Raw genomic sequence first — 12,880 nt, forward strand, 5'->3', positions numbered from 1 at the left:
GACTGTCTTCCACCCCCTTACTAAGCCATCTTCCTCTCCAGAAAGAAGACAAAACGAGAGAACAACATACGGTCAGTTTTCCAGACACAGATTAAGCCTAGTTCTGTACTAAAAAGCACATATCCTTCTTTGGAATAGATTTTTTTTTAGCCCATCACTAGGCTCAATCTGACTCCAGGAAACCAGCTTCAACAGTATATCTTTTATAGTCTGTCCCTTGCATCAGAAGTGTGTTAAACAGTATACAAGCATGGCAGGCATTGCCCAGTGTGACCACACTGAGCAAAGCCTGGGAGAGACATTAGCACCAACTGGCATGAAGGCTGAAGGTCACTGGCCGCCCCTGACATTTTGTCTGGGCACTCATTTCCTAAGTACATATCCAGATGAACGTTCCCCCTTTTACCCACGTAACTGTTAAGGAAGAGGGGGCTTATGTACAGTATTAAGCTGTCGATAAAGAGGCTGTACAGAATTGCAGTTGCTAAATGTTTACTTCATATTTCCGCTTGAGTATTACCTGTATGGTTCAAATACACATATAAAACCAAACAAACCTTAAGGCTAATAATATAATATTTTGCTCATGGGCGTGGGTAGGTGTGCCCCTTTCTGTCCAATATGGTTATTTCTGGGCAATATTTCAGCCAATTTAAGGAACCCCTTTTGGCTCAAGAGCACTATCAAGAGGCAAAAGTTCATTATAGCCTCTTTAAAGATGTTGGATATTCAGTCCCCTGTTGTGACTACAAATATAAGTGATTGCGTTTCGGTTTTATGAGGGGATAACAGTACACAAAACCTATTCAACTATTTCAATTGAAGTTTGTCAGATATTTTCAATGTAGAGTCAGATGTTTTCAAAGTAGAGTAATGTCAAGATGAAGCCATGTCTCCCGACATCGGTTGAGCAGATCCAGCTATTTGCATCAATCACAAATGAATACAAAATATAAGCAATGTCTGATTTCCTGGTTCTATTTGGCACTTATCTTTAGCATTCAAGTGCATTGGAGGCATATAGCTGGATCTACACAACCAATGTCATGGGATGTGGTTTCATCTTGACATTAGACTACTATAGAGGTTTAAAAATATCTGACAGACTTTGATTTGAATGTGTTATTTCCCTTAAAGGCTACTCACCAACAGTATTTAGTTACATGGGTATAAATGCTATATGACAAAAGTTCTCTGGAATTTCAGCAACCTCAGCATGGTACATTGTATGTAAGTACAAGACATTCAATACGTGTCTAATCCCAACAGAAAGGTGAAACTAGCCTGACAGTCTAATGTGACAATTGGTCTTCCGGTATTCACAGTTTTCCATTTCCAATCTCAACCGCTGTCTTTAAATTTACTCACTCTCCCCTAAATAAGCACTTGGAAGTTGCTGAATTAATTGATTATTTACTTATTCGACATTGGTGAAAAGATATTGAAATGTAAATATGTATTATGAAAATCATTGTCATGTCGGGGAATTGTTTTGGCACAAACTACATTTCAGTAACAGCTTTTCAATTTTGAAGATCTTCTTGCTTTTTACCTATGGCCAATACATCTTGTAACCTGGGCTTAAAATAGCTGGTGTGAAACAACAAATAATTGCATATTGCATGTCATACGTGCTATGTAAGGACAACCAATAGAGGGCGTGCATTTATTACTGTGGGAAAGCCCGCATTGCAACATACAGTATTATTCACACAGTCAATTACGTAACTCTTATCCCTAAACATGACATTCCATTCCAAATACTTCAGAACAGTTTGAAACATATAAAAGCAGCCCGTTTACTTTTCCCCATTTAAAACATTTTATTCAAGTAACATGGTTAAATTGTACATTAATAAAATGGCTTTAAATAGATAATACAAAGGAAAAAAGTCACAAGAAAAAGAGAACCTCCAATACTGAGCCAAAAGTATATACAGGCAACACTGATTGTAAGCTTACTATTAACGTTTTGCATATGACTCTCCCTACATTAAAAATGTAAACAATGGTATATAGTATGTATATAATTTCGATTTTGCCATTTAAGGAGCAAGCTGTCAAACAATTTAAGTATTGCAGCGATGACATATCATCTCAGATACCACCACTGCAGGTCTCTAGTATTTGTAATAGGAATTACTGCCATAACTGCAGTTTATTCATAAGAAAAAGAGACCCCTAACAAGAAGTATTTAAGAAATATGTTAAGGTCAGGCAGCTGTTACATTCATTTCAGGGACGACGTTTAAAGCAGTTGAACACACACTAAGGTGCTCTACTTCCTTCCAAGTAGTTTAGAACGGGAGACACAGTCTATAACTTCCTACACTCTAGCACAGAAAACCTTAACACTTCAAAAGTGCTTATTTCATTCATTTATACATTTTCCAAGTAAGATATTTGTTTCATTAAATTACGACTTACACAACAGTAAGTCTAGCTATCATTACAACATGAGTACAGACTTAAGGGACAGTTCACTCCAAAATCAAAGTTTGTGTTCAGACTTCCAGACTAATGTTGACTTATGTCCACGTCCCATGCCATCAGTTCCAGTGCCTTAAGAAATTATTCATACCCCCTGACTTATTCCACATTTTGTTGTGCTACAGCCTGAACTCAAAATGGATTAAATAGATTTTTTTCTACACAAAGTACCCCATAATGACAAAGTGAAAACATGTTTTTAGAAATTTTAGCAAATTTATTGAAAATGAAATATCTCATTTAGATATGTATTCACACCCCTGAGTAAATACATGTTAGACTTGCCTTTGGCAGTGATTACAGCTGTGTGTATTTCTGGGTATGTCTGTAAGAGTTTTACACACATGGATTGTACAATATTTGCCCATGATTCCTTTTTAAATTCTTCAAGCTCTGTCAAGGTGGTGGTTGATCATTGCTAGACAGCCATTTTCCAGTTTTGGCAGAGATTTTCAAGCCAATTTAAGTGAACATTCAACGTTGTCTTGGTAAGCAACTCCAGTGTATATTTGGCCTTGTGTTTTAGGTTATTGTCCTGCTGACTTTTTCCACATTTTGTTGTGTTACACCCTGAATTTAGATTTGATTAAATGTAGATTTTTTTGTCACTGGCCTACAAACAATATACCATAATGTCAAAATGGAATAGTTTTTTTTGTATTATATTTTTATAAATTATGAAGAAAATTGAAAGCTGAAATGTATTCAGTCAATAAATATTCATCCCATATGTTATGGCAAGCCTAAATAAGTTCAGAGGTAAAAATGTGCTTAATAACAAGCCACTCGGTGTGCAATAATACTGTAGTGTTTAACATAATTTTTTTATTGACTACCTCATCTCTGTACACAACACATACAGATAATTGTAAGGTCCCTCAGTCGAGCAGTGAATTTCAAACGCAGATTCAACCACAAAGACCAAGGAGTTTTTCCAACGTGTCGCAAATTATTGCACCTATTGGTAGACGGGTAATACAAATTAAAAATCAGACATTGAATATCCTTTTGAGCATGGTGAAGTTATTAATTAACCCTTTGGATGGTGTATCAAAAGACCCAGTCACTACAAAGATACAGGCATCATTAGGGTTGCCAACTGTCCCGTATTAGCCGGGATGTCCCTTATATTGGGCTAAATTGGTTTGTTCCATACGGGACCTCCCTTGTCCCGTATATTCATCCAATCACAGTTTAGTGTAAACGCGGCAATTCCTGCAAAGTAATTTCTGTTATTGTTCGGTCGGTTTGGCATATCAAGGAAATATGGATAAACATGCTAAAAAGAAAAGACTGCAGCTACAACAAACAATGTGAAGCCGAAAAAGACGTGGGTTAATGCTGTCAGTGGTGACTCGACGAAAGCTTTCTGTACTTTATGCCGTCGGGAATTGTCAATTGGCCATGAAGGGGAGAATGACCTAACTCAGCATGCACCCACAGAAATGCACAAGGCCACGCTAGCTAAAGGTGCTAGCAATATCGGTGCATTCTTCATGACGTCTACTGAGGAAACTGACAATTGGAAAACACCTCTCCGTTTACCAGTTATTGAGCAGTGCCAACAATCGCATTCTGAAAGCTAATTGCCCAGCTCACATTGCTCATAATGCCTGCAAGCACGCCTGCGATCAGCTGTCAGTGGATAATTGAGACAATTGTTTTACAGATCTACAGCCACTTTTCAGTATCTGCTTCCCGAAGAGAGGAACTGCGCGCATTTTTGTTGTTGTTGCCTTTGTTGACGTTGAGTGGCGTGAAATTCTGCGACATGTTTGCACACGATGGCTCTCTTCATCCAGCTGTCGATCGTCTCCAGCAAAGCTGGCCAGCTCTTACATCATACTTCAGGTCCCTTAGGGAGACCTGTCCTGTGGCACTGAATAGTATTTTTGAGTATGAAGAAAAAACAGAAGCTGCTGAGATTTCTGTGCCTTTTACACAACGTGGGTGTGTTTTTGACCAACTCATAAAAAAGCTGGAGGAAACAACGCTCTCCATCACAGATGTTTACGAGGAAGTCCAAAAGTTCAACATTTAACGATGCTTCAGCTGAAACAGGACAGTTTTTTTCTGATACCAGACCAAGCAGCTGATGGACAAACAATTGTCAGCACAAAGGTCCAAGCAGCAACAGGACTTTGAAGTTCTATGACACCATCATTACATACATTGACAAGTGGTTTGATTTCTCACCAGAAAATGTAATGGTGAAACTGATTGGCCTCTATGAGGAGCTCTCCTTCACTGACCTGGAGCAGGTGGTGGTTGCCCTCAAAATGACAGACAGTCAGTATGGACCAACTCTATGAAGAGTTTTGTGCTAGCCGGGAGGAAATGCAGAAAGCCAGACAGGATACGACAAAATCCACCAGTGAGAAGTAGGTGGCAGTTTTCCAAAACCTAGGGAAAGCCAACTTGATCAACATGTTCAGGATTGTCTCATTTGTCCTCAGTGTGCCAGACTCAAATGCCTTTGTAGATGTCACGGCTGTCTTCCTCTTCTTCCTCTGAAGAGGTGTAACAAGGATCGGACCAATACGCAGCGTGGTAGGTATCCATGTTTTAATATAGAAAACTGAACTATGAACACCAATACAAAACAATAAACGTGACCAAACCGTAACAGTCCCGTGTGGCACAAACACTGACACAGGAAACAATCACCCACAAAATACCCAAAGAACATGGCTGCCTAAATATGGTTCCCAATCAGAGACAACGTTGAACACCTGCCTCTAATTGAGAACCAATCTAGGCAACCATAGACTTACATAAACACCTACAATGAACACAACCCCATGAACTCTACAAAAAAAACCTAGACAATACAAACACCCTAGACGAGACAAAAACACACAAACATCCCCCATGTCACACCCTGACCTAACTAAAATAATAAAGATAACTAAGGCCAGGGCGTGACAGTAGAGAGGACTTTCTGTCTGATGACCATTAAATGGTCAGACTCAAGAAACCGATGTAGCACAGAGCTGATCAAAAATGAACTTCAAATATCTGGGAACTGTGACTTGTCATGTAATGACTTCTCTCTGGCTATGGAAGAGGAGAAAGGACTGCTTGAATCAGTCAAGAGCAGCAAAAAATATGTAGACTTGGTGAGTGACCCATGCCCCTTTTTTGCATTTGAAAAGTTGTGTTTTTGTTGCTGTAAAGGTCCAAATTGTGATTTCTTTGATCATTTACTTTGAAGTTTACATAACGATACAGTTTTAGTAAAGCTATAGGCTAAATGGAGTATACAAATGTTTTGCCTTTCCAATTGATTAAGAATATGAATATACCGTGTATATTCATTCACACAACACCATACCCCCGTGGCACCGTGCACTGGCACACAATCTTTTGTCCCTTATTTGGTAGTGAGAAAGTTGGCAACCCTAGGCATCGTTCCTAACTCAGATAACGGTGAGGAAGGACAACACTCAGGGATTTCACCATAAGGTCAATGGTGACTTTAAAACAGTTAGAGTTTAATGGCTGTGATAGGAGAAAACTGAGGGTGGATCAACAACATTGTAGTTACTCCAAATTACTAACCTAATTGACATAGTGAAGAGAAGGAAGCAGGTACAGAATACAAATATTGCAAAACATGAATCCTGTTTGCAACAAGGCGCTGAAGTAATACTGCAAAACATGTAGCAAAGTAATTCACTTTTTGTCCTGAATACAAAGTGTTATGTTCTGGACAAATCCAATACAACACATTACTGTGTACTACTCTCCATATTTTCAAGCATAGTGGTGGCTGCATCATGTTATGGGTATCCTTGTAATCGTTAGGGACCGGGCAGTGTTTCAGGATATAAAAGAAATGGAATGGAGCTAAGCATAGGCAAAATCCTAGAGGAAAACCTGGTTCAATCTGCTTTCCACCAGACACTGGGAGATGAATTCACCTTTCAACAGGACAATAACCTAAAACACAAGGCCAAATCCACTGTGGAGTTGCTTACCAAGAAGACAGTGAATGTTCCTGAGTGGCCGAGTTACAGTTTTGACTTAAATCTACTGGAAATTCTATGGCAATACCTGAAAATGGTTGTTTAGCAATAATCAACAACCAATTTGACAGAGCTTGAAGAATTTTGAAAATTCTTCAAGCCCAGGTGTGGGAAGCACTTAGAGGCTTACCCAGAAAGACACAGCTGTAATCACTGCCAAAGGTGCTTCTACAAATACTGACTCAGGGGTGTGAATACTTATGTAAATGATATATTTCTGTATTTAATTTTCAATAAATTTGCTAATATTCTAAAAACATGAGTCAGCTTTGATATAAGTTGTGCAAAATGGAATTGGAAGTACAAAATGACACACATCACCAGGGTGTTGGTATTCAGACGAATTCTGCAGGTAGGTAGGTGTTTGATACGCAGTCTTGCTCATGAGAAAATGTGTGATAAGTCTTGTGGCATCTAGCAGTATGTGGAGAGGAGCCGGTAACAGTTTATTTGGATAATCCCATATTGACGGCAAATGGACGTTCAACTAAGCCAGTGGACAGAATTTGTCGAAATTACGTCATTTCAACCAACTTTGCCTGCTGTGAACTATCAACAAATTGTTCAAACAATATCCACTAGCCCTAACCCTTAACCTAAACTTAACCCTATACCTAAACATGACCCTAACTTCAATCCTAAACCTAGCCCTAAACCTAACCCAAACCTCAGCGAATTGTTACATGTCAACAGACTTGAAGTTGAAACTTTTGCTGATAGTTGGAACATATAGACCATCTATAGAGGACTAACTAAATAAAGTGGGACCGAAGAGCAAAGCAATTATACCATTCAATAGTCCCTTGGCCGTAGTAATAAAAAAAAAGAATACACAGTCATCAGGCAGGCATAGTAATAGACGAAGGACTTACGCAGGTGCTCAATTGAGCCAACTTTGAATCAGGCGCTAAGTGAATAGTTCTACGACTCGATTGTGCCGGTAAGATTACAAGGCTGGTTCTAGTCAATGGTCTAGTCAATAAAATGTACATTTTGATTAACTCAATAAAACAAACTGCACATGATCTCACTCATATTATGAACTACATCCATACCACTGTAACATATAATTATATTGGCTCACTAATCAGAGACATTTCAGACAGACATCCAGTAACAGTAAACTGTTGTATCACATAAGGCTCATGTACACATTACAGATTCAGTTGACAATTATTCCCTTGTAAACCAACCGATACCCACCCCAGTACGTAAAAATATTTTGGAGGTGACACTAACAGCTGAAGAGACAAAATGAAGAAACATAATATTTTGGATAATTTGTGTTACATCCCGGTTGAAACTGGTACTTACCATTTCAATTAATTTATACTTACTTTAATTAAGACATTTCTAAGTAACTAAATGGTCAATAACGGACTTTAAAATAAATGATTACCAGTAGACCTGTTAGACACAAAGTGATGGAGCCAGCTCTGAGGGGCCTTGAGACGGGGGTGCCTCTGGCAGTTACACGGTAAACTGCTTGAACATGAACTGGAGGATATACAGTGCCTTCAGAAAGTATTCACACCCCTTGACTTTTTCCACATTTTGTTATGTTACAAAGGGGGATTAAAATGGATTTAATTGTCATTTTTTGTCAATGATCTACACAGAATACTCTAATGTCAAAGTGAAAGAAAAATGCTAACATTTGTAAAAAAAAAAATATATATATATATATAAGAAATAAAACTTCTTGGTAAGATAAGTATTCAACCCCCTGAGTCAATGCATGTTAGAATCACCTTTGGCAGTGATTACAGCTGTGAGTCTTTCTGGGTAAGGCTCTAAGAGCTTTGCACACATGAATTGTGCAACATTTTCCCATTATTCTTTTCAAAATTCTTCAGGTTCTGTCAAATGGGTTGTTGATGACTGCTGGAAAACAATTTTCAGATCTTGCCATAGACTTTGAAGCAGATTTAAGTCAAAACTGTAATTCGGCCACATTCAGTGTCTTCTTGGTAAGCAACTCCAGTGTAGATTTGGACTTGTGTTTTAGGTTATTGTCCTGCTGAAACGTGAATTAATCCCCCAGTGCCTGGTGGAAAGCAGACTGAACCAGGTTTTCCTCTAGGATTTGGCTGGTGCTTAGCTCCATTCCGTTCCTTTTTCATCCTGAAAAACTCTCCAGTCCTTAATGATTACAAGGATACCCATAACATGATGCAGCCACCACTATGCTTGAAAATATGGAGTGCTACTCAGTAATGTGTTGTATTGGATTTGCCCTAAACATAACGCTTTGACACAATTTTTTCAGTATTACTTTTGTGCCTTGTTGCAAAAAGGATGCATGTCTTGGAATATTTGTATTCTGTAAAGGCTTTCTTCTCTTCACTCTGTCAATAAAGTTAGTATTGTGGAGTAACTACAATGTTGTTGATCCATCCTCAGTTTTCTCCTATCACAGCCATTAAACTCTAACTGTTTTAATGTCACCATTGGCCTTATGGTGAAATCCCGGAGTGGTTAGAAAGGACACCTGTATCTTTGTAGTGACTGGGGCTATTGATACACCATCCAAAGTGGAATTAAAATCTTCATCATGCTCAAAAGGATATTCAATGTCTGCTTTTTTTTTTAAATTACCCATCTACCAATAGGTGCCCTTCTTTGCAAGGTATTGGGAAAAACTCCCTGGTCTTTGTGGTTGAATCTGTGTTTGAAATTCACTGCTCGACTGAGGGACCTTACAGATAATTGTATGTGTGGGGTACAGAGATGGGGTAGTCATCCAAAAGATCCTGTTAAAAACTATTATTGCACACAGTCCATGCAACATATTTTATGACTTGTGACACCTTTTTACTCTTGAACATATTTAAGCTTGCCATAATGAAAAAGTTGAATACTGATTGACTGAAGACATTTCAGCTTTTCATTTTTAATTCATTTGTAAAAAATAAAAGAATTGAAAAACATAATTCCACTTTGACATACTGGAGTAGGCACAGGTGAATCTGGGTGATTTCCCCCAAAAAATAAGGTGATTCCAAAATGTAAAAATAAGGCATGATCTGAGTATGAAATGTTGCTCACTGCTTTTATGGCAATAAAGGCATTTAGGCATTCCTTCAAAACAATTAATGTGGGTAATGTTCACTGTCAAAAACATGCCCAATTCCTATGGGAAATGTATGGACAGTGATTATCAAACATTTTATATTTTGTGAGATTGTGAATTGTTTGTAGGTATAAAATAGAATACAGAGTTATCTAACAGTCCAGTGGTCAAATATAGATCAATTCTAGAAATGGCCTTACAAAAATAGAAAACGAGACCCCCTATTACGATCAATAAACTTGACTTTAATTATTATACCTAAACCATCAGCTACTTGTAATCACTTCATAGTAGTGCTATGTGGAAGCGTCAACTATATTGGCGACACTCCCAACACATAAAATTACTCGCCAAATCGGTGAAAAATACAATAGGAAGACCATGGTGAATTCCCTCAAGTGCTTTTTGTTATACAATCGACTCTCGCAGGTTGTCTATTGACTCATGGCTACGCGAATAGGGGGTGACCTCTACGGGGAACACCAAGAGGTTTGGCCCAGCAGGCTCCGGCCAGGTAGGTTCCAGCCCTGTGGGCTCCGACCCTGATGGTTGTGTTTGCTCTGGGAGGTCCAATGGTGGATCAGACGTCACAGGGGCTGAGTGTAACACCACCTCACTGGTGACCTCAACGGGGACCACCAAGAGGAGTGGTCTGCCAGGCTCCGGCCTGGTGGTCTGTGTTTGCTTGGGAAGGTCCGATGGCCGATTGGACACCAAAGGGACCGATATGGGTTGTGCTCGCAACCCAGCCAATTCCATCTCTGCGGCAAGGTCCAGGTCGCTCCCATAGAGCACGTTCATCTTTCGCACCAGAAGTCCCTCCGTCTCCGGGGGCTCCTCGTTCTCCTCCCGCCTTATCTGCCTCTTGGAGCGGCGCATGAAGGAGGCATGCAGGATTGAGCGCTTGAGCAGGTGCTTGCGGTAAGCCCGCTGGATGATCACGGCTGCTGCCTCCTCCTCCTTGCGCCGCAGCGTGGTGGTGATGGGCTCGTAGGAGTCTGTCGTGGGGTTGTTCATGTTGAACTTGGCCTCGATGCTCACCTTCATGGCCGTCATCTCCACCCCTTCGCCCAGCACCTCCTGGGTGACGGCCAGCAGGATGTCCAGGCAGTGAATCTTATCGCCCGTGACCAGGGGCAGGTCCATCGAGATCAGCTTGATCCGGTTGGGCTTGGCGATACGCAGGGGTTCCTGCAGGGTGTCACAAAACTCTGACAGCTTGGCGTATTCGATGAACTGCGTGCCCTCAAGGTCGAACTTCTCCCAGGTCTCTTCGAACATCACAAAGTCATCCTCGCACAGCAGGTCCCCGCTCTCCTCTTGGGCCGTGTTGAAGTTCTCCAGGATGATGGCGATGTACATGTTGACCACCACCAGGAAGGACATGATGATGTAACTGCAGAAGAACATGATACCCATGCCTGGGTTGCCGCAGTTGCCCCGAACGTCCGAGCCCGGGTTCTCAATGTCTGGGTCGCAGTCTGGAGGACCGCTGTTTAGAATTGGCAGCAGAAGACCATCCCAACCCGCAGAGGTGGTGATCTCAAACAGGCAGATAATACTGCTGCCGAACGTCTGGAAATTGAAGATGTCGTCGATGCCCGCCTGTTTTTTGACATAGGCAAAGTTGGACATGCCGAATATGGAGAAGATGAACATGATGAGGAAGAGCAGGAGGCCGATGTTGAACAGGGCAGGGAGTGACATCATCAACGCAAATAACAGCGTCCGAATGCCCTTGGCACCTTTGATGAGACGCAGGACCCTGCCTATCCTAGCCAGCCTGATGACCCTGAACAAGGTGGGTGACACAAAGTACTTCTCTATGATGTCCGACAGCATTATACCTGAGGGGAAATTAGATAAACAATGGTTAATGACCAATCACACCTCTCCATCTACTGTCGAAATAACTCATCTTCAATGCTTTTCAGTGTGACATTTTTCAATTGGAATTTGGTTTACTTTCTGAATTAACTTGATTTTAAATGGAATTGACCCCAACCCTGTTATAACTTGTCTATGACTTATCCTATGTACAGTATACAATAAGGTATACAGTGTAAAGAATCTTGAGGTACATACCCGCGACGGACAGGATGACCACGACAAAATCAAAAATATTCCATCCGATGGTGAAGAAGTAATGGCGAAGGGCAAACATCTTGAGCAGACACTCGCAGGTGAAAACTACGATGAAGGCCAGGTTGATCTTGTAAAGGACGTTTTCCTTCTCCTCGCTTTGGTCGTCCGTCTCCACCATCATGGTGACCATGTTGAGGCAGATGAGGACCATGATGAAGATGTCAAAGAACTGCTGAGTGATGAAGTCAAACACAGCGCCTTGAATCATGTTCTGTAAGGGGCCCGAGGGTCACATGAAAGAGAGAGCGAGGGAGAACACAAACACAAATTTCATTAGGTGTGTTAAATCCAATGTTGTGTAGAACAGGTTAAGATGGGTCAACGATGATGTCATGGCAAAGTCACTCATTTGAATGTCACTGTGTATGTGGTATACTCAGAGCAGGACTTGCAGACTCTAGCCCCATAGCATAATTGAATTATTACTTGTACATGAAATGTATCACACAATCACTGGTCAAAAGATTGACATTGAAATTCTATACATAAAAAATGCACTTTCAACACAAAAGATCATTGATCAAATTATGTAATCCCTATAATCAGCCATTTTATTTATTGAAGGTTCTTATGTAGAGTAAATTTAGTCTTTGATTAGGAAGATGTAATGAATCTTAATACTAGAGAGTAGCATAAGAGTGTGGCTATAACCGAATGCCATTTATGTGTTGCATACCGTAGGCCTTGGGATAGGCTTCACTGGCTTCTTCGAGCCAAGTTTCTTCATGGCTTCATGATATTTCTTCTGCTCCTCTGTCATAAAGATGTCGTCACCAAAGTGCAGGATCAAAATCAAATCAACAATTATTCTGGGCATTTACATGTATACATCAAAATGAATTAAAACTGTACATATTCAATCTCGATTTCTGATTTGTAGTCAATCTGCGATTGGTACATACATTTTTGGACTTTTAAAATAGTTATAAATACAGTTTGATTCTTGAAGAGTATCTGTACAGTATACAGTGCATTCAGAAAGTATTCAGACCCCTTGACTTTCTCCAAATTTTGTTACGTTACAGCCTTATTCTAAAATCCTCATCAAATAATACCCCATAATGACAAAGCGAAAACAGTTAGACATTTTAGCACATTTATTAAAAATAAAAAACAGAAATACCTTATTTACATAAGTATTCAG

The 12,880-nt window shown here is 40.1% G+C and overlaps 1 protein-coding gene across 1 annotated transcript in view; it reads right to left on the minus strand.

Moving 5' to 3' along the window:
- Positions 1-9,999: 9,999 nt before the first annotated feature.
- Positions 10,000-12,880, minus strand: part of scn4aa (sodium channel, voltage-gated, type IV, alpha, a) — a 31,301-nt gene continuing 28,420 nt past the window's right edge. Inside the window, exons 23-25 of the mRNA XM_038990728.1 lie at positions 12,413-12,502; positions 11,677-11,947; positions 10,000-11,438 (exon numbers count right to left, since the gene is read on the minus strand). Of these exons, the coding sequence (XP_038846656.1) occupies positions 10,000-11,438; positions 11,677-11,947; positions 12,413-12,502 (1,800 nt within the window). The remainder of the gene's footprint in view (positions 11,439-11,676; positions 11,948-12,412; positions 12,503-12,880) is intronic.

Source organism: Salvelinus namaycush, chromosome 4, assembly GCF_016432855.1.
Source record: "Salvelinus namaycush isolate Seneca chromosome 4, SaNama_1.0, whole genome shotgun sequence".
Lineage (NCBI taxonomy): Eukaryota > Metazoa > Chordata > Actinopteri > Salmoniformes > Salmonidae > Salvelinus > Salvelinus namaycush.